The sequence below is a fragment of the Oncorhynchus nerka genome, linkage group LG23 (genome assembly GCF_034236695.1).
Source record: "Oncorhynchus nerka isolate Pitt River linkage group LG23, Oner_Uvic_2.0, whole genome shotgun sequence".
In the NCBI taxonomy this organism is placed as follows: Eukaryota; Metazoa; Chordata; class Actinopteri; order Salmoniformes; family Salmonidae; genus Oncorhynchus; species Oncorhynchus nerka.
Genome location: NC_088418.1, coordinates 30,699,341 through 30,722,770, shown reverse-complemented (window position 1 = coordinate 30,722,770; position 23,430 = coordinate 30,699,341). Strand labels below are relative to the sequence as shown.

The window sequence follows — 23,430 nt, the reverse complement described above, 5'->3', positions numbered from 1 at the left end:
GGAGGAACCACTTGAGCTCCGCTACTGTCATTTCCTCTTTATTTATCAACATGTCTTTGAAATGTTCTGGTTTTATTGTTCTGAGCACGCCTCTGACTATTTCCGAATCACTGAAGTCTTCTTTGATTCCTTCCTCTAACTGCTTACACACACTGTTGTAGGTGATGTCTGATGTGTAGTCACCAATTTGACCACTCTGTATTTTCAAATCCCCACGGTGGAGGTAGGAGAGGCCTCTTAAGGAGATCATCTTCTCGTGTTTTGGGTGTGTCGTCAGCCCAGACTGCAGGCTTCTGCATGGCGTGTCACTGTTTTGTGTTGTAGAGGGCGGTGTGGACACTGTCTGTGAGGTAGGTACGGGAACATGTGGGAGAAATGTCTTGCTAAGCTCCTCATAGCTTGCAAAATCAGTATTTGGTGTCGTTTTGACTGTACTAGCTGTGACTGCATGAGCTTTTTCAGTAGGTGGAGGGATTGTTAATGTGTCGCACGGCTCATTATTATCACTTGAGTCAAACAGTGGTGTTACATTATGTGTAGGGATGCACAATATATTGGTGAACATATCGGAATCGGACGATATTAGCTAAAAATGCCAACATCGGTATCTTCCCGATGTCTAGTTTAATAGGCGATGTGCAAAAGAGATGTCAAAGCTTACGTGCATACCTATATAATGTAGGTACATGACACAATGACACCACATAAAAGTTGCGCTACACGTGCAACACAGCATTCCTAACCTAGCCCACAATGTCTGCTGTGTGGATCGAGCAGTCAACAAGTTGAGCAGTCATTTGAAAGAGTAAGAACATTTCAGTGAGACAACTCAAAGGCAAAATCCATTAATGCCAAGATAATGGAATTCATTGCCCTTGACAATCAACCTTTCTCTGTCGTGGGTGATTTTGGCTTTTGCAACTGGTCGAGCACCGGTACACACTACCAAGTGCGCTATTTTTCAGATGTTGCCCTACCGGAGTTACACAGTAATTGCGTCACTGATATTGCCTTCATGACATACCCTATTTGGGTCTTTGCGAGTCAAAAAAGATACATGTCAAATAGCACTATTTGACAATAACACTATTTGACGCATTAATGACACTTCAAATAACACAGCTCTATTATAGAATGTTGTGTGTTCTGAATTTGCACGTGCAAGCCAAGCACCACCACAACTATCAGTAGCACTGTCAAAGCTGAACAAAAAAGTCTGCAAACAAGCAAACACCAGTCTCGAACAATGGGTTTCCAATACCACTTTGGTAATGCATACCAGACAGTTTATGGAAAGGTAAACATTACAATTAGTGGGCACATTTTTTTTGGAATGATTGGACAGTGAAACTAAAATTAATTGGTAGAGCTGGTGAAGCTTTAATTTATTTCCCAATTAATTTAGCGATCAAAAGCTGAAGTTGGGTTTCCCAGATCATTAGGTATGCGCTACTGCTCATGACAGTGGATGAGCTAGCTAACGGCAGGTAGCCTAGTGGTTTGGCGGCAGGTAGCCTAGTGGTTAGAGCATTAGATCAAATCCCCGAGCTGACAAGATAAATATCTGTAATTCTGCCCCTGAACAAGCCAGTTCCTAGGCCGTCATTGAAAATACGAATTTGTTCTTAACTGACTTGCCTAGTTAAATAAAAAAATATTTAAAAAAAAATAACAGACAGTATAGCTTCTGTGTGACGTCACGCACTCAAGAAAGCTAAACCAATCACCCAACCGGTTCTTTGTCGAGACCCTCGTCCTACGGAAGGACATTTCGCAGAAAGAGAAGAGAGCAGGGGGAGAGCGGAATACCGGTATAGATTATTCGGCTCTCTGTTATTGTCAATGCAGGTCCCGAGGTTCAGCTTGTAGACTTAAACGTGGAGGCATGCGAGGGTGTCTTTAAAAAAGTGTCATCTTTTTTTTACCCCTAACAACAGAAAAGTGGATGAGGAGCATCGCCTGGGCAGGGAGGGGTCCTGTGGTGCAGGATTCATAACAGTGGGCTGAGCGGTGCCGCCATCTCCGTATGGAGCCGAGTTGTGTGCAGGCAACTATGGCTATGCTTGATGTCTCAAAAAAAACATCCTCTATTTCTCGGAGTGTTGCGGTGGAGCGCAAGAACCTCATCGCCGTTTGCAGGTAATGTGCGCATTTTTAAGATGTAGGCTATTACAAAATGGGTGTGCCTATAGATTTCGCTCACTCCTTAGGTTCAGGTCTACAATAGCGTATTGTGATGTGCTATCTCCTGTTTTTCTTATGAATCATTTTGACATTTACACTCAACCTTCAAAACTAAGAGACCCAGCATTTCCACCACCCCTTCAATACAGAGCACTTGCAAGATAGGCTACAGCAGCCATACTGTAGCTTGTGAAGCAATTACGTCATCCATAGGCCTATACTGTAACAAGATTACTTGGATGGGGGGGGCATATCTTTATTATTTAATGTTCATGAGCGAAACTACAAATAGACTAACACAGCACAAGCTTGACTGTTTAAAAAAAAGTTGAATCCTTTCCATCGACCTGGCTCTTGTGAGTTGAGAGTGTCTCATGTCATCTCATGTCATCATGTCTCCTCGCGGATGGTGTCGTTGCTATGACGACAACCTTTTATGGGCAAGGACATAGCATAGCAGCTGGTACCCCAGGGAGTCAGGATACATAGGCTCAGGAGACCATTAAAATTGCCTACAATTGGAAGATGAGTAATAGGCTATTGCAATGTTGAGTCCTTGGAAATGCAATGTCCTTAGAAGTGGTCCTTAGTCTTAAGGTTCCAGTCTTCTATAGTGTTATACAGTAAGCCACAGAACAGGGGAATCGCCTCCCACAATTTTGCAGCATTGGTCTTCATTTTAGGCTCAAAAGAAGCTCGTCACCCTATTACATGCCCCTGGCCACTTTATATTCCGCTGTGTTTTGTATTATTGTTTTTTTTCCCAGGTTTTGTTTTTGGAATGCCGCAGTTGCCATAGGTAACAGTGCTGTCACAATGCAGATGATGTGTGCATTTGTGGGCCAATTTGGAAACTGTAGACTGACTACCTTACCCATAATGCTCCACTGGGCACACACTGGTTCAATCAATGTTGTTTGAATGTAATTTAATTTCATAAAATTACGTTGAACCAATGTAGAATAGACAATGAATTGACGTCTGTGCCCAGTGGGGCTCATTGACTGAACATTCCATATTACCATAGCAATTATGCATCACAATAGTAATTATATTTTGAAGGACCTTCTATGATGTAAGGCAGGCCAGTAACTTTTGCAAACAAATTATTTTACTGTGCCTGGTCGCGGACAGACTTTTATAGTCACACAAGATACCACCGGTGAATTCGAAATTAGTTGCCTAAAAATTGACTTGGCTCCAGTTGCATTTGAAACCCCCAAAAATGTCTGTGCAAAATCAGTAATAGTTGCACTCATAGGTTGACAGTGAGAAATTGACATTGAGCAGTGAGCAAAATAACCATAGACAGGAAGTTGACAATATCTTATTAGTAGCATAAATACATTGTATTTCTATGGTTGCAGTCCTCAAAGATCGAATTGCATTGAATCAAATGAATCAGATCCAATGATTTACCGCCCGTAGTGTGGGGTGCCACTAGTGTCCTTATAGTTGTATCAGAGCTAAAAAATATAGAGAATATTCTACATTATGATCCAGTTGATCACATTAGAATTTAAAGAAAAAAATGACTACCTGAACTAACCAGGGATATAAATGATCGTGTCTTGCCCTAACTCCTTTTAAGTACAATGAAAAATCAGGTGAATATATGCACTGCTGGCTTCCCGTATTGTCAACCAATTATTCTCTTGTATCGGGATGCCCCAGTGTAGCTGAAGGAGACATTGTTACCCTCCGAACAATGGAGAGTGAAATCACTTGCTTCTCTGCCTGGGCTTGTTACCAAACTATCGTTAGAATAAGCATTGTGATGTGTTATTCAACCGTGTGTGTGTGTGTGTGAGGCTGACTGCCTGCCTGCCTGCTCGCTCGCTCCCCTCCCTGAAATTCATCACAGTGACTGACCACCTGAACATGAATGGCCCTCCATTTACATACAGTCTCACACTAATATTTCTGAGCAGTGCTTTAGGGTGCAAAACAAGACAAAACACTAAGACTGTAGACTCTATTATAGTATCCTTATCTGCTCTGCAATAGCCTACCCATCAGAGTCTAATGACCTTAGGAAATGTAGGAGGTTTGAAATGGTTATTCAGCAGGGGCCAGTGCGAACAAATGGCTATTTTCAGCCAGTAATATAGCTCTGTCTCATTGGACATTCTGTGAAAGGACTTCCTGAATTATTTAGCGTAAAAGTTAGTGCATGAGTGTTTTGCTCTGCAAGAAATATCTCTTAGTTACCATAACAACAGATTGGTGAAAGGAAAAATGTATTGTATGTAGAGGAACATATAGGCCTACAATAGGCAGATCTCGTCTTTGTCACATTGAACTTACAAATTATACTGTTATTACTTTTGTTGGAGCATGTGCTGTTTTCTTTCCTCACTGAGTAATTTCCTAGAAGTGTCTTATTCATGCAGTGTTGTAAATTTGAGCCAACCCGGTAAAAGCTGATTGACTCTTCTTTTGAGAGCTTCCTGACAGACTCCTGTTCTTTCTAAAATTATTGGCATCATTATTTGTTTTTCCTCATTTGTAATGATATTATAGTCTCATGAAGGTATTATGACAAGTTGCTTCAAGTATAGTTTGTAATTGTTTGTCTGTTTACCACCCTCAACATTCACATGAAACAATCTTTGTGTTGATTGGTGGAAAAAGGATCACTTAGTAGTGACCATCTACTAACTAACCATCTCTCTCTTCCTGATAGGTTTTCAGTGAAGACTCTGTTGGAGAAGTACACCGCCGAGCCCATCGATGACTCATCAGAGGAGTTCATCAACTTCGCAGCTGTCCTCGAGCACATCCTCAGCCACGGCTTCACAGGTAAAACTAGCATAAACCATAGAACATTGACATATTATCAAATACATTTGAATAGTTGCCAGTACACAAAGACATACTGTAACATTTTAAAGTATCACAATCAGAAGAGGGATGTATTCCAAAAAGCAGTGTTTTGAGAGTGACCCTTTCTTTGGGTGGGGTCAGGGTCGGGCAGCTGGTTTGATGGACAGCGCAGCTTCTGGGACTTCATCAGGCTGGCCTGCGGAAAGGTCCAGAACAGCTGCATCAGCAGCATTGAGAACATGGAGAACATCAGCACCTCGCGGGCCAAGGCAAGAGATCGGCATCCTTACTTACTTAGACTGACTGAATAACTGGCTGACTTACTTACTTCTTACTTATTTACTTACTTAAAGCCTAGTAGCGCTATGTTTGTCTCACTGGCATTTGGCAGGGACTACAGATTAAATGTAGCTATCAAGCTAAATCTGGTGCAATGGCATGTTGTACATGGTCCCTGACAAATAAACAAATAAATAAATGTGATTAATAGTTTCTGTCTTCTGCAGGGTCGAGCCTGGATTCGAGTAGCCCTGATGGAGAAGAGACTCTCTGAATACATATCCACTGCCCTGAGGGACAGTCGGACAACCAGGTCAGCAGTATGCTCTGACTACAGTGCAACCATGGTTGCTCATGGTCACGTGATGAGGTAGCCCCACCTGCGAATGTCAAAACCAGTGTCTGCCCTCGGACCAAGAGGGAATTTCCTCTTGGACTAACGGTCTAAGATGTGACCCACGGGAGCAACCAATGTGCTAGACCAATAGGATATTCCATCTTGGCCTCAGGGCAGAGACTGGTTTTGAAGTTCGCAGGTGGGGCTACCTCATCACATGATCATGAGCAACTATTGACAGCCACTATGACTATACAATGTTCACCAAAGTCCACAATACAACCATACCTGAACTAAGCCACAACCATACAGTGTGCACAAACAACTAATGCAGGCACACAAACTGGGTGCATGACAACTAGGGCTGTTGCTTTGACTGTATTACCGCTGCACTGGGAATCATGAGTCAGGACTTGGGCTGTGGCAGTCACAACATTTCGTCAGCCGGTGATTGTCAAGCAAATAACTGTCGGTCTCAAGGTAATTGAGCATTAATTTACACAAACACATTTCACATCTCCTGGCCTCCACACATAGCCTACAAGCCACTGATGCAAAACTTTGGAACATCTACATTTTAAAAAGTCTAATAAATCCATGTAATATAGCCTAAACCTTCACAAAAATACATGATTTATTTTAGACGGGTCTAAAGAAACACGATATGAAGGAATTGATCGTCTATTGCAGAAGAACAGAATAGCATATGAGGTGTTACTTCCTGATCTGGCTATGCCAAATGGCTGTGAGCTTCACTAGTTAATTTAGCAGACAAGATTTGATTATAATTCCATGTCATTATTTTATATAATTTTTTAATATGAAGAATACAATTGAACAAAGCTAAATAAAATAAAAAGGATATTTTCTCCAAACGACTTGAGGGAGAGCTCACATGCGGCTATTCTGTGTTGAGCGAAAGCGGTACTTTTATATGCTTAATTCAGCGTTATTAATGTAACTTTAGTTGTTTTACAAATGTTGGGCTATATGTTTAGATTTTTAATACACTGTAAGGCTGCATGATGCGACTCTAATGATGACTTGAAAAAAGTTGATTGAAAGGCGTGAGCTCTGCTTTGTTTTTTTGCGCAGGCTGAACATACTTCCTCAGTCTCACACTCACAATTTTACAAGCACTTGATTTTGCCTCAAATTTCCTGGTGTCATCCCCTGTGTGTGGCTGTAATGCACCCTAAAAAAATCCATGCCTTTTGCCCATGGCCCAGAGTGCTGTGTTGTGCCTTTCTCCCTGAGTGCTGCGTGATCCGAATCACCTCTCACTCACATTTCTCTCCATCACGTGATCGGGTCTTTCTCACAGGCTACAAGTGAAGACAGACACATCGGGGATGCAACTGCACGCTTCCTTATCCAATTTCAAGGTGCATATTGAAGATATTGGAAGAACTGTCCACATAGTCCTACGAACAGCAAAAGCACTAGCCTGTGTCAAATTACTATCCCCCATAGTACAAAAATTGACCTATTCAATTCAGTGCGAGAAATACATATTCCAAACATTGTTTGGGACATTTGTGTGATGCGATCGATCCCAAATTAATACAACCACTAGCATCCCAAAACGCTTTTTCCGCAATGTGGCTGATGCAACAGATCAGAACGTTTAGCAAATTTTAAAAATAAACTATTAGGCTATTTCTTCACATTATAAGAGCAGCAATGCGTACACTGCAGTAGGCTATAAGCGCAAATGTTCCATTCGTGGTAAAAAAAACATGATCAAAAGTGACTGCAAATGCGATTATGCATGTAATGCTTTTATTATAAATGTGCATTTTTATGTGAAAATGATCTTCCCAAACTGGAAACTCACGTGCTACTTATGTATGCCAGTTAGGCTCTACACCCCTTGTAAAGCGGATTAATGTGCTTCATTTTAAGAAGTTATTTGGCCACTTTAGTTGTGATACAAACCTTATCAAAACATATAGGCCTATGGGCTAGGCTACATGAGGTGTGCGACTATGATTTGAAAAATCACGCAAAAAAAGGGATTGTTTCTTGCCTTACGCTGGGCATCATTCACAAATAACAATATATAATTCACAAGTGATATGCTAATATTGTCACCCATTAGACTATTCTTGATTTAATCGTGTCTTTACATATACAAAGTAATATACACTACAGTTAAAAAGTTTGGAGTCACTTAGAAATATCATTGTTTTTGAAAGAAAAGCAAAAAATTGTGTCCATTAAAATAACATCAAATTGATCAGAAATACAGTGTAGACATTGTTAATGTTGGAAATTACTATTGTAGCTGGAAACGGCAGATTTTTAATGGAATATCTACATATTCCTCCTTTAAAAGTGGTGTCATACTGCAGCACACCGCATTCTATGGCACGTTATTTAATTGTCAGTAACTTTTTACCTTAATGCAAGGTTAGTGCTAGTTTGACCACCAGAGGTCATCATTGAGAAGCATTTGATAGTCTCCCATTTTGGCATTACTAGAGAATGTAAAACCTTTGCCATAACATAGTACATGGGATTGATTTTAAGAAATTTGGCTAAATAAATTTGATTAATATTATGGTGTTTCTATTCCGCGAAAAATGAAACCCTCAGGATGACAGTTGGGAGTAGGCTACAGCATTGGAGGATTCTAAATTGTTTGCCTTCATTAGACAACTTTGTTCCAATATTTCTGTAAATCAGTGAGATTTATTCCCATAGTAATTTGTTTTGGATCCATAACTAAATCAACATCAGTATTTTTTGAAAGAGTATTTTTATCATTATTTTGTTCATAAAAGCATAAAGATGCAGATGAAGAAATACAGTACTGTACAATATATGCTTTTACATTTGTAAAATAAAGCATTTAAAGCATTTTGAAGATATAAGCCACCTGCATTTGTTTATTAGGCTACTGTGCTGTCTGACAAGTAAACATAGACAATACATACTGTAGTAAACATGGGAAATTGCCTAATTCCTTACATAAGGGAGAGCAGGCCATGTCTGTACTAGAGAATGCGGGATACCGGTGTTCAATTTCCCCGACGGGGAGGAAGGAGTAGGCTGTCCTTGTAAGTAAGAATTTGTTTTTAACTGATTCCATATGTTATTTCATAGTTGTGATGTCTTGACTATTATACTACAATGTAGAAAATAGTAAAAATAAAGAGACATTCTGGAACGAGTAGGTGTGTCCAAACTTTTGACTGGTACTTTTTATTTTATTTTTATTTCACCTTTATTTAACCAGGTAGGCTAGTTGAGAACAAGTTCTCATTTGCAACTGCGACCTGGCCAAGATAAAGCATGGCAGTGTGAACAGACAACACAGAGTTACACATGGAGTAAACAATTAACAAGTCAATAACACAGTAGGAAAAAAAAGAGTCTATATACATTGTGTGCAAAAGGCTTAACACTGGAGTGATAAATGATCAGATGGTCATGTACAGGTAGAGATATTGGTGTGCAAAAAAGCAGAAAAGTAAATAAATATAAACAGTATGGGGATGAGGTAGGTAAAATTTGGTGGGCTATTTACCGATAGACTATGTACAGCTGCAGCGATCAGTTAGCTGCTTAGATAGCAGATGTTTGAAGTTGGTGAGGGAGATAAAAGTCTCCAACTTCAGCGATTTTTTTTTTTTTTTTGCAATTTGTTCCAGTCACAGGCAGCAGAGAACTGGAACGAAAGGCGGCCAAATGAGGTGTTGGCTTTTGGGATGATCAGTGAGATACACCTGCTGGAGCGCGTGCTACGGATGGGTGTTGCCATCGTGACCAGTGAACTGAGATAAGGCGGAGCTTTACCTAGCATGGACTTGTAGATGACCTGGAGCCAGTGGGTCTGGCGATGAATATGTAGCGAGGGCCAGCCGACTAGAGCATACAGGTCGCAGTGGTGGGTGGTATAAGGTGCTTTAGTAACAAAACGGATGGCACTGTGATAAACTGCATCCAGTTTGCTGAGTAGAGTGTTGGAAGCTATTTTGTAGATGACATCGCCGAAGTCGAGGATCGGTAGGATAGTCAGTTTTACTAGGGTAAGTTTGGCGGCGTGAGTGAAGGAGGCTTTGTTGCGGAATAGAAAGCCGACTCTAGATTTGATTAATATTATGGTGTTTCTGTTCCAAGAAAAACAAAAACCCTCTGGGTTTCCGTTAGGATGGAACGGGAAATATGGAGCTGTACAACGTGACGGTCGTCAGTACAGTACTGGGCTATTTAGCTAAAGAATCCCTGTGTTGTGCGGGCAGGGCACGCCGGAGACCAGGGTTCAACTCCCAGACGGGGAGGAAGGAATAGGCTGTCCTTGTAAATAAGAATTTGTTCTTAACTGACTTTCCTAGTGAAATAAAGGTTACACTAAGAGCATAACATTTCTGCACCCAAATGTTATAATTCTAGTCTAACCTATATCCAAACGGAGATTCAGTGAAAATGAAAATCTCATTGATTTATCAAGACCAGTCGCCATGCTTGTCTCAGAGCAGCGCGAAATGATGCTGAAATCTCATTGCTTCAATATGCTTTTTAAATTAATAAGACCTTCACCACTTTTGACATCACATTACTCAACACTAGTGAGACTCATTTTGCCTATGGTAGGCCTACAGTATATCTAAAAAAAAAAAACAATGATGTGACTGACAAAAATTACATTTAGAGGATTGGAGGATGCTAAATTAATATCTAAGGAGCATTTTCCGTTAAGATCCGTGACAATATCTAAGGGGCTTTTATATCATTCTAAATGAATTAATAATAAGAATAATCGCTTTGTTTAAAAAGTAACGATATTTTGGAGATTTCGTTTTCATTTAACCTAGAGTGAGTGAGAAAAAGGCCATTCTTGAACATGGGGTGAGACATTCTCACTCATTTGTAAATAAAGCCAGTTTGTTATTTAGCATATTTATTTCTGGAGAAACCTAACTTGATTATTTAGCAGACATCACTTGCTTATATTCAGTCAACACAAAGCTTAAGAATATCATGGAAAATAATTGAACATGATATTCTTAAGATATTTGTTGACTGGCATGGATCAAAGCTGGCAAGACATTGACATGACATGACATGACATGACGAATCAACCGTGGCCCTTGAGCAATTTGCTCAAAATTGTTACAGAAGAAAAGGAAGAATATCAAGCAAGCCGAGTCCCAAGCATCCGCTCAAATGTGTGGGGGGCAATTTCTCGCAAGAGACATGGCCCACATTTGATTTTTGATGGTAAGTTTGGCTATTTACAAAGCAAAAGGTACATCAAATATTGTAGCCTACACCTCACGGACTGCTATGTATTCCACAATAATTCACTGTTGCCTCCTTTTTCAGGAATCATGGCTCGAGACTTATTTGAGGAAGAAATCATCAAGAGATATGCTGGACCCTATGTCAGAAAGGTGTTTCTGGGACCACATCATTTCTTTCAAGGTAGGATTATAGCAATATTTTGTTATGTTTAGACCTATTTACATGTATATTTCTAGTATTGTACCTAATGTTAGGTTAAATGTCTTTATTTCTTCTCCAAATGCAGACAATGGCCCAAAACACACTGCCGCCCGGGTTTGCATTGCAAATGGGGGCATAAACTGAGTCAAGACGCCAGCAGAGTAAGTAGACCTTCATGTAGTAAAATAAAGGTTAAACAAAAATAAATAAATAAATGAAAGACCTACAACACCCATGGTAGGCCTACGGTATATCTTTTTTTTTTTATCTCTACATAAAAGGTCTCCTGATTTAAACCTGATCTAACTTGTTTGGCATCAACTGAAAACATTCATCCGTAACTCTGCCAAGCCGACAAGCAAAGATGAACTGGTCAAGGCCATCAAGATGTTTTGGCAAGAGAAATTGACGATACAACAATGCAACAAATACATTGATCATCTCAGCAAGGTTTTACCTGTGGTCGTGGAGCTGGGTGGAAGTGCGACTAAAATGTAGTTACAATAAGCGTCCGCATTTGAATGTATTTTTTCTTGTTATTTTATTAACGAAAGCATAAAGATGGTTGATGAAGAAATACTGTACTGTTGTTTTGAGTTAGAAAATGTAACACTTTAGAGTACTTAAGTATCGAATACATTGCAAGTCGAGAGATTTTCACAACAGTAGCCGCGCTATAAAAAACATATCGTCCTGCTAATAGGAAACATTTGCATGATGTGCTACACCTGCTACAGTACTACAGTACACTTGTGAAAAACAAGTGTTTGAAAACCTGTTGTTCATCACTACTGTAAATAAAAACATCATCTTGATCACATCTTGTTTATATTCTTTATTGTAACCACAATGTCACAAATAATTTGTCTCTACCTTTCCAATTACTTTACAAATTTACGCTTTTCATTATTAGTTACATTGTTTTAGTTCGAACGTGCAGACCTATTTTCTTTAAATGATTGTTTTATGTAGGATGCTACATTTTTGACCAGTTGCAATTGTAACTAGGCCTAATAAAACAATTCCAACTTTTAATAGACTGTTAAGCCTCATTGACTACCTCAGCCAGTTGTTATTTTATCAAGGTCTGGGCTCCGAAGAAATAGACTCCAATTAAGCCATCTTGTTGTTTGTAAAGTCAAATTAAAATGAAGATGAGTTATTTTAGTTTTTTAAAATTTAACCTTTTATTTAACTAGGCAAGTCAGGTAAGAACAAATTCTTATTTACAATGACGGCCTACCCCGGCCAAACCCAGATGATGCTGGGCCAATTGTGCACCGCCCTATGGCACTCCCAATCACGGTCGGATTTGATATAGCCTGTATTCGATCCAGGTACTGAAGTAAAGCCTCTTGGCACTGAGATGCAGTGCCTTAGACTGCTGCACCACCCGGGAGGCATGACCAATATATATATATACACACAGTTGATGTCGGAAGTTTACATACACCGTAGCCAAATTTAAGATCAGTTTTTTCACAATTCCTGACATTTAATCCTAGTAAACATTCCCTGTCTTAGGTCAGTTAGAATCACCACTTTATTTTAAGAATGTGAAATGAGAATGATTTATTTCCGCATTTATTTATTTATTCACATTCCCAGTGGGTCAGAAGTTTACATACACTCAATTAGTATTTGGTAGCATTGCCTTAATTTTTTTTTACTTGGGTCAAACTTTTCGGGTAGCCTTCTACAATTTTGACCCATTCTTCCTGACAGAGCTGGTGTAACTGAGTCAGTTTTGAAGGCCTCCTTGCTCGCACATGCTTTTTCAGTTCTGCCCACAAATGTTCTATGGGATTGAGGTCAGGGCTTTGTGATGGCCACTCCAATCCTTTGACTTTGTTGTCCTTAAGCCATTTTGCACAACTTTGGAAGAATTCTTGGGGTCATTGTCCATTTGGAAGACCCATTTGTGACCAAGCTTTAACTTCCTGACTGATATCTTGAGATGTTGCTTCAATATATCCACATACTTTTCCTGCCTCACATAATTTTCCTTCCCTCATATGATGCCATCTATTTTGTGAAGTGCACCTGTCCCTCCTGCAGCAAAACACCCCCACAACATGATGCTGCCATCCCCGTGCTTCACGGTTGGGATGGTGTTCTTCGGCTTGCAAGCCTCCCCCTTTTTCTTACAAACATAACGATGGTCATTATGGTCAAACAGTTCTATTTTTTGTTTCATCAGACCAGAGGACATTTCTCCAGAAAGTACGATCTTTGTCCCTATGTGCAGTTGCAAACCTTTTTTATGGCAGTTTTGGAGCAATGACTTCTTCCTTTCTGAGCGGCCTTTCAGGTTATGTTGATGTAGGACTCGTTTTACTGTGGATATACAGTCGTGGCCAAAAGTTTTGAGAATGACACAAATATGAATTTTGACAAAGTCTGCTGCCTCAGTTTGTATGATGGTATTTTGCATATACTCCAGAATGTTATGAAGAGTAATCAGATGAATTCCCTATTTGCCATGCAAATGAACTGAATCCCCCAAAAACATTTCCACTGCATTTCAGCCCTGCCACAACAGGACCAGCTGACATCATGTGGGTTAACATATGATCTCTTGAAGAGAGAACAGCTGTGCAGCATGAGGCAAGGAGCAGAGCACAAGCTTTTTTTGCGACTTTCTCAAATCATCAATAGCCTATAGTCGCATCATGCAGCCTATATATGTTTTGATTTATAAGACTTTCGAAGGTTTGTATCATTCACAACTAAAGTTGCCAAATAACTCTAAATCAAGCATATAGGCCCTGTTTCAAACCCTTTTGCGCTCAACATAGCCACTTCATATGCACACTCACTCTAGAACGGGAACAATATCCTTTCTATTTTATTCAGAAAAGTTCAATTATATTGTTCTTACTATAAATTGTATAATATAAAATAATGGCACAGGATTTATAAGTATATCTTGTCAGCTAAATTAACACGCCTACAGCCTATGGCATTGAGCATAGCCAGATAACATACAGTAGGCCCTCCATATTCTGTTCATTCTTCACATCATAATGTTTCTTTAGACCTGACTAAAATAATGGATTTATTGTGATGGTGTATATTTAAAAATGTTCTAAATGCGTGCATCTGTGGCTTGTATGTGTGGACTCCGTGGAGGCCTGGAGATGCTGACCTGTTTTATATGAATTAACGTGAGACCGGCAGTCTTTTGCATAACAATAACCGGCTGGCAAAATTTCATGACCGCCACAACCTTAATGACAACTAACAATCCCAACAAACACCTAGGGTACCTGACACACCTATATTTATGTGTGTGTGTGTGTGCTACAGGAGGTTCTATGGTGATGGGGCCATCATGCTAAGGGAAGAAGCCACGGTCCTAACAGGGATGCTTATTGGACTCGGAGCCATAGACTTCAGGTGAGGCTGGGAGAACATGCTCGATGAAATCAGAGAAATCAATTGTTTTTCTAGTGCTTTTAAAAAATGCATTTGTCAGAAAATGCTTTTCAAAAACAAGGCCTTGAGAAAGTTTGAGGAAGTTACAGCAACAATGGCAGAGAGACACCAGGAGAGGAACTCAAGAGGGCCTTGTTATTCTGTGATGGACATATGACAAGGTTGCTGTCCATAGGTTGGTGTTTGATTGGGTTATGAATTTCTGTCCACAGTTTCTGTCTAAAGGGGGAGGCCCTGGATGGAAAATCCTCTGCTGTCATCGACTACACGCCATACCTAAAGTTCACACAGAGGTAATGTAGAGCTATGTTAAAGCCACAATCTTGATTAAACAAACATTGGACAATACATTGTTTGTTTATACATGGTTTATAAAGACTGAAATGACCATGAAACATAAACAACCTTGTGTATTACAACCTGGTGTTATGATAGTGTTAGACAGTTTAAATAATCATGAGGTTTGAACATGTTCGTTTTTTAAAGTTTTTAATTTTTTTTTTTACAAATAATCCTAAGTAAATAATATGGATCTTTATTGGAATCTTTGACGGGGTAAATATTGTCCTTGTTTTTAGCGTAAGATCCCAATGGGGATTGAAACATTGTCCTTGTGTTGTGCATCTCACCAATAAGTCACTGCTGGGAGTGTGTCGTTGTTGTGGAAAGGAATGACTTTCTCATGCGTGGTCCAGCTCCTCAACCAGTGGGATGTGTGTTCATTTGCTTTCATTGATAAATGACTATAGAACGGGACACACAGTATGAATGAAATTCAACTGAACTGAATTTTAGGGGGGTTGTTCCTAGAGCTGTGGCGGTCATGACATTTTGTCAGCCAGTGATTGTCAAGCAAGTAACTGCCGGTCTCGCAGTAAGTTACCGTTCATTAACATAAACACATTTAGCATAGCCTACAAGCAGGCCTTTGGAACATCTACATTTTAAAAAGTCTAAGAAATCCCTGTAATATAGCTTACTCCATCACAATGAATCCATTATTTATTTTAGACAGGTCTTAAGAAACAAGATATGAGCAAAATGTAGTCTATTTCAGAAGAACAGAATAGCATGCTCTTGTCCTTATGTTAGGCACAGATCTGCCTAATGCCACATAGTTGTGGGCTACACTAGTTCATTTAACAGACAAGATTCGGTGGCAATATTTTATAGTAGGACAAATACAATTGAACATAGCTGAATAAAATAGAAAGGATATTTTCTCCAACAATTTGAGGGAGTGAGCTGTGTTGAGCGGTTAACAAAGAAACGGGTACTCCTATATACTTCATTTAGAGTTATTTATGCATCTTTAGTTGTAATACAAACATTGGGCTATATGTTTTGATTTTTAATACATTCTAAGGTTGCATGATGCGACTCTAATGATGATTTGAGAAAAGTATCATGAAAGGCACAAGCTGTTTCTCGATGAGTCTCTCATTCACAATTTGACAAGCACTGGATAATGCCTCGAATTTTCCGGCGGCATCCCCCTTGTGTGGCCGAAATGCCCCTAAAAGAATCCATGCCTTTTGTGGCCAGTGGCCGTTGGTGCCCTTGGGCTGAACATAATAATTATATTTCCCTTCTCCCGGCTGCCAATCGCCGTGCTCTGAAGCACCTCTCACTCACATTAAATACTATATTTCCCTCATCAATCTACACACAATAGCCCATAATGACAAAGTAAAAACAGGTTTTCAGAAATGTTTGCAAATTTGTAAAAAAATAAATAAAAATGAAATACCTTATTTTACATAACTGTTCAGACCCTGCATTTGCATAACAGTCAGGCTCCTTGTGGAGTGATATGAGAGGCAGGTGGTTAGAGCGTTGGACTAGTTAACTGTAAGGTTGCAAGATTGGATCCCCGAGCTGACAAGGTGAAAATATGTCGTTCTGCCCCTGAACAAGGCAGTTAACCCACCATTCCAAGGCCGTCATTTAAAATAAGAATGTGTTCTTAACTGACTTGCCTAGTTAAATAAAGGTATATAAAATAAAATATATATATTTTTTAAATCAGCAAAATCGGCGCCCAAAAATACCGATTTCCGATTGTTATGAAAACTTGAAATCGGCCCTAATTAATCGGCCATTCCGATTAATCGGTCGACCTCTAGTCTGAATATGGATGAAGGCACTGTATATGGATGATTTATAAAGCCAGGCACATTTAACAGTTATTCTATTGATTATAGACGTAATTTCGTTGCGGTTTCTTCTCTCTTAATTTCAAATCAAATTTCAAATCAAATTTATTTATATACAGTGCCTTGCGAAAGTATTCGGCCCCCTTGAACTTTGCGACTTTTGCCACATTTCAGGCTTCAAACATAAAGATATAAAACTGTATTTTTTTGTGAAGAATCAACAACAAGTGGGACACAATCATGAAGTGGAACGACATTTATTGGATATTTCAAACTTTTTTAACAAATCAAAAACTGAAAAATTGGGCGTGCAAAATTATTCAGCCCCCTTAAGTTAATACTTTGTAGTGCCACCTTTTGCTGCGACTACAGCTGTAAGTCGCTTGGGGTATGTCTCTATCAGTTTTGCACATCGAGAGACTGAAATTTTTTCCCATTCCTCCTTGCAAAACAGCTCGAGCTCAGTGAGGTTGGATGGAGAGCATTTGTGAACAGCAGTTTTCAGTTATTTCCACAGATTCTCGATTGGATTCAGGTCTGGACTTTGACTTGGCCATTCTAACACCTGGATATGTTTATTTTTGAACCATTCCATTGTAGATTTTGCTTTATGTTTTGGATCATTGTCTTGTTGGAAGACAAATCTCTGTCCCAGTCTCAGGTCTTTTGCAGACTCCATCAGGTTTTCTTCCAGAATGGTCCTGTATTTGGCTCCATCCATCTTCCCATCAATTTTAACCATCTTCCCTGTCCCTGCTGAAGAAAAGCAGGCCCAAACCATGATGCTGCCACCACCATGTTTGACAGTGGGGATGGTGTGTTCAGGGTGATGAGCTGTGTTGCTTTTACGCCAAACATAACGTTTTGCATTGTTGCCAAAAAGTTCAATTTTGGTTTCATCTGACCAGAGCACCTTCTTCCACATGTTTGGTGTGTCTCCCAGGTGGCTTGTGGCAAACTTTAAACAACACTTTTCATGGATATCTTTAAGAAATGGCTTTCTTCTTGCCACTCTTCCATAAAGGCCAGATTTGTGCAATATACGACTGATTGTTGTCCTATGGACAGAGTCTCCCACCTCAGCTGTAGATCTCTGCAGTTCATCCAGAGTGATCATGGGCCTCTTGGCTGCATCTCTGATCAGTCTTCTCCTTGTATGAGCTGAAAGTGTAGAGGGACGGCCAGGTCTTGGTAGATTTGCAGTGGTCTGATACTCCTTCCATTTCAATATTATCGCTTGCACAGTGCTCCTTGGGATGTTTAAAGCTTGGGAAATCTTTTTGTATCCAAATCCGGCTTTAAACTTCTTCACAACAGTATCTCGGACCTGCCTGGTGTGTTCCTTGTTCTTCATGATGCTCTCTGCGCTTTTAACGGACCTCTGAGACTATCACAGTGCAGGTGCATTTATACGGAGACTTGATTACACACAGGTGGATTGTATTTATCATCATTAGTCATTTAGGTCAACATTGGATCATTCAGAGATCCTCACTGAACTTCTGGAGAGAGTTTGCTGCACTGAAAGTAAAGGGGCTGAATAATTTTGCACGCCCAATTCTTCAGTTTTTGATTTGTTAAAAAAGTTTGAAATATCCAATAAATGTCGTTCCACTTCATGATTGTGTCCCACTTGTTGTTGATTCTTCACAAAAAAATACAGTTTTATATCTTTATGTTTGAAGCCTGAAATGTGGCAAAAGGTCGCAAAGTTCAAGGGGGCCGAATACTTTCGCAAGGCACTGTAGCCCTTCGTACATCAGCTGATATCTCAAAGTGCTGTACAGAAACCCAGCCTAAAACCCCAAACAGCAAGCAATGCAGGTGTAGAAGCACAGTGGCTAGGAAAAACTCCCTAGAAAGGCCGAAACCTAGAGAGGAACCAGGCTATGAAGGGTGGCCAGTCCTCTTCTGGCTGTGCCGGGTGGAGATTATAACAGAACATGGCCAAGATGTTCAAATGTTCATAAATGACCAGCATGGTCAAATAATAATAATCACAGTAGTTGTTGAGGGTGCAGCAAGTCAGCACCTCAGGAGTAAATGTCAGTTGGCTTTTCATAGCCGATCATTAAGAGTATCTCTACCACTCCTGCTGTCTCTAGAGAGTTGAAAACAGCAGGTCTGGGACTGGTAGCACACCCGGTGAACAGGTCAGGATTCCATTGCCGCAGGCAGAACAGTTGAAACTGGAGCAGCAGCACGGCCAGGTGGACTGGGGACAGCAAGGAGACATCATGCCAGGTAGTCCTGAGGCATGGTCCTAGGGCTCAGGTCCTCCGAGAGAAAGAGAGAAAGAGAGAATTAGAGAGAGCATACTTAAATTCACACAGGACACCGGATAAGACAGGAGAAGTACTCCAGATATAACAAACGGACCCTAGCCCCGCGACACATAAACTACTGCAGCATAAATACTGGAGGCTGAGACAGGAGGGGTCAGGAGACACTGTGGCCCCATCCGATGATACCCCCGGACAGGGCCAAACAGGAAGGATATAAGCACAGCCACCACACCACTAGAAGGATATCTTCAACCACCAACTTACCATCCTGAGACAAGGCCGAGACTAGGCCGAGTATAGCCCACAAATATCTATCTATTTGTGACCGACCGCCTTGATTCGGTCTTATGTAGCAAAATGTTAAATGGTGTTCTTGACATTGGATAAAAGCAGAGACACAGAGCTACAAAATGGTATATCATACACTGCATTTGAGGAACAATGGGAAAGTAATTCTGCTTTGAAAGTTGATAAACTTGTATCCTTACTTTTGAGAAAATGGCCTTTGAATATTTTGCCTTGAGAACTCCTCTTTGTCTACACCCATTGAGCATCATTCACACCCGCTTAAGCTTTAGCCCCCACCCAAACTCTGACCATTTTACTCGCCCTAGCAGAGCTCGTTAGGCTGTTTTCAAGTTATCCAGAGCGTTGGTGACTGCAACTGTGCTGCTGAAAACAATGTATTTACACTTTTTTACTGACACCGGCCAAATTCAGCGGGTGTTGAGCTTTCATAAATTCATCAGTTATTCTGTGCTCTGGCACACTCAGATGAGAGGGCTCTAAAATCAGAGTAGACTGGCCAGACTGAATTTTCGAACGCACTCAAAACTTGCATAGTAGAGTCTTTTGTTAAGACATGTAGCCAGCTAGCCTGCTAGCTAAACAATGAACCATAATCCCAACTCATGACGTTACTACCCTGCATCAATCTGCAGGTAGCTAACCAACCAGGTTCAATGTTAGCTAGCTAACATTATGATATAACTAGCTAAGCAAATGGCTCTGAGATACAAATAATAAGATCATATATGTAACATTAGCTAGCCAGACAGCTAACATTAGGTAGCTAGCTAACAATACACTAACTTGAAATGAAACCACTTTCTGTCAAAATTAGAAACATGTAATATCAGAAAATGTAGCTAGCTAGACTATCTTACCCGTTTAACATTACATCATAGATGGACACGTCTCCTGTCATGGATGCCATGGTTGCCCTTTTTTAAAATATTTGTAAAAATGTATTTATTGAATATTCTTAACATACAAAATACTTGCAGTGAAGCAGCTCAACAACAACATCATACCAGTCATCCAACAGATTCCCATTCAGAGCGACACACAGAAGCATCCAGTGTCAATGCCCTGCTCAAGGGCACGTTGACCGATCTACCACCAGGCCAAAAAACGTGAACCCGAACCCACCAAGATCCCATTCCCACCAACATCCCAAATGTACTTTTTATTATGTTTTATTTAAACAAATTTAAAAAACTTAGAATGACGGTCAATCTCCCACACAGCAACTCCACTCCCATTTGTCTCCAATTCCACATGCTTCAGCTTCCCTCAGCCCATCCCATCTATCTCTGCTGGCCACCCACTTCAGGTTTCTACGCAACACATAGCTTTCAACTATGCTGTGATGTTTAACGTACAATTTCAATCTATCTAATCGAATTGAATCCACAGATTGCGAGTTGAAGATAAATACTTTTACTAAGAGTATTAGTATATTAGTAATTAACTGACCCGGTCTCTCCAGATCTCCTAACAATACTATTTCTAGGGTCAATTTTAGATCAATGCTATGCATTTTCCACCATTCCTGAACCTGAGACCAGAAACAGGCTACCTGAGGGCAATACCAAAATAAATGGTCTATTGATTCTGTATCCTCACAACAAAATCGCAGAGCTTCCATGATTTTATGACTCAAATATTCCACATTTTGTTGGTGGCAAGAATTCTATATAATAATTTTAGCTGAAAAGCACAAAGTCTTGAATCTTGCGTTGGTTTATATATCATCTCATACACCCTGTACCATGAAATCGGTACATCAAAAATCTCTTCCCAACTCTTTTGCAATCTGTATGGCACAGTTGTCAACATCCGGGTAATGCTGTAATCAATTGGTTGTACTCTTGGATTGAGCAGACCTTCCCAAACAATTCTGATAACTCCATGAAGGACATAACTCTACCATTCCAATTTACAATATAATTTAAGAACAAAATACCCTTTTCAAACATATTTTCCATAAATACAGGTATTTTATCAACCAGCACATTTGAGTTCAGCCATAATATATGTTGTAATATTTATATATTTTCAGGGGGATGGAATTGAAATTGCCAAACAAGCAAACAATGCTTGTTTGAAAAAGAGAGATACTTTGAAAAAAGTCTAATTTTCAGTTAATGGAAAATCTGAGACATGGCAAATAGGCCATTTTTAAACAATGGATGAGCTTTTCTTAGTAATCTACTTGAGAACCATTTAGGGTTCAAATAAAACTTGTCAATGAGTGAAGCTTTTAGAGAGAGGTTTGGTGCTTTTGTATTTAATAATCTCAACCCACCCAATACATATTCATTATATAGATTGGCACGTTTTATTTTGTCCGGTTTAGCGTCCCAGATAAATCAAAATATTTTTTGCTCATATGATTTGAAAAACGAATCATCAAGAGTAGGCAGCACCATAAGTAAGTGAGTAAACTGAGATATGACTAAGGAGTTAATCAGGGCAATTTTTCCATAAATAGACAGGTATTTACCTCTCCATGGTTGCAGGATCTTGTCTATTTTTACAAGTTTTCTATTGAAATTCATGGTGAGAGCTTATTTATTTATTTTGTGATGAATAGCGAGTATGTCTACTTCACCATCAGCCCATTTTATAGGTAAACTGCAGGGTAATGTAAAAGTTGTATTTTTTAAAGATCCAATGCGTAATATTGTACACTTATCATAATTAGGTTTTAGTCCAGAGAGTACAGAAAAGTTATCTACATCTTCAATGAGACATTGCAGGGATCTAGCGTATGGACTTAATATAAAACTTGAGTCATCGGCATACATGGACACCTTTATTTTAAAGCCTTGGATTTCTAATCCTCTAATGTGGTTATTGGATCTGATTTTAATAGATAGCATGTCGATGGCCATAACGAATAGATATGATGACACCCTTGTTTAACTCCTCTTGACAATTCAAAACTCTCTGAGAAGTAGCCGTTATTTACTATTTTACACCTGCAGTTGCTTATACAGTAAGATACTTGATTGTTACCCAGAAATGATTTGATTTTGAGATAAAAACGGCTGCGTTGGCCAACACTAAAACATGCTTTTAATGGTGATCCTCTATAGAGAAAGATTTTTAATCCAGGACTAGGCTTAATCTGGGTTCGGGAAACGGGCCCAAAATTACATAGCCTAAATAGGCCTATTATTGACATCTGTTGTTGTCTGTGTAGCTATGACTACCTGAGTGATGACGACGACGACCGTCGGAGCATCGACAGCAGCACGAGTGATGACAGTGTCCCTGAGCACCCCTACGTCCCGCTGGTCACCGACGAGGAGAGCTGGGCCAACAAGTGCCGCAAGATGGAGCAGAGGTTCAAGATTGTCTACGCTCAGAAGGTGGGTAGCCATTTTGTATCTTTGTAGATCCCCACAGTAAGCCTATGAGTGGCACTCAAGTACAGGGGACAAGATAGTCGTTGTTGGGTGTCCTAAAGCACTGTAATAACTATTCACAGCTCACTTGCTCCCTAGGGTAGGTTGCTCCGAGGTGTACACTAGGTCATAGGTGTATCCTTGTACACTAGCCCTTGGTATATAATCACAAACTAGACACTAGGTCTATATTGTGGTGTATACACGTGCCCAGGCATGCCCCAAATGACTGTTACCTCAGAGATCAGGGCTGAATGTTATTGCACAGTTTGTTCTTATGAAGATGCTGCTCCTGCCCAACCATAACTTGAAATGCCTCATCTGCAAGAGATAATCTGGCTCACAAATTGCTCTCTGTAGTCTATCATAGGACTCATTGATAAGACAGAAGTAGATGGAAGGCATCTTTGAATATGTGTAGCTGGGTCATAGGGCACACTGTAGCAAAACGTTTCAAAACAACAACAAAAACAAGTTTCTTATTTGACAAGTACCTCCCCATTTGACTCCATTTCAGCCCGTTTTCTTCCAGAAAAAAAACAGCCCTGATGTGTGCTTGTCTCCAGGGCTATTTGGAGGAGCTGGTGCGTCTGCGGGAATCCCAGTTGACAAACGTGGAGACGGAGAACAAGGAGCTGAACGCGAGGCTGGTGGAGCTGGAGGAGCAGAGCCAGCAGGAGAAGAGGGAGCTGGAGGCCATCGTGTTGGAGCTGCAGGAGCAACTGTGAGTGGCTACACACACGCACACACATGCACGTGCAGACACGAGCATGCATGTG

At 40.1% G+C, this 23,430-nt stretch overlaps 1 protein-coding gene across 1 annotated transcript in view; it reads left to right on the top strand.

Moving 5' to 3' along the window:
* Window positions 1–1,767: 1,767 nt before the first annotated feature.
* Window positions 1,768–23,430, top strand: part of rundc3ab (RUN domain containing 3Ab) — a 35,626-nt gene continuing 13,963 nt past the window's right edge. The window contains exons 1-8 of the mRNA XM_029629687.2: window positions 1,768–2,139; window positions 4,871–4,986; window positions 5,152–5,279; window positions 5,517–5,602; window positions 14,387–14,476; window positions 14,728–14,808; window positions 22,447–22,615; window positions 23,218–23,375. Of these exons, the coding sequence (XP_029485547.1) occupies window positions 2,027–2,139; window positions 4,871–4,986; window positions 5,152–5,279; window positions 5,517–5,602; window positions 14,387–14,476; window positions 14,728–14,808; window positions 22,447–22,615; window positions 23,218–23,375 (941 nt within the window). The 5' untranslated portion in view covers window positions 1,768–2,026. The remainder of the gene's footprint in view (window positions 2,140–4,870; window positions 4,987–5,151; window positions 5,280–5,516; window positions 5,603–14,386; window positions 14,477–14,727; window positions 14,809–22,446; window positions 22,616–23,217; window positions 23,376–23,430) is intronic.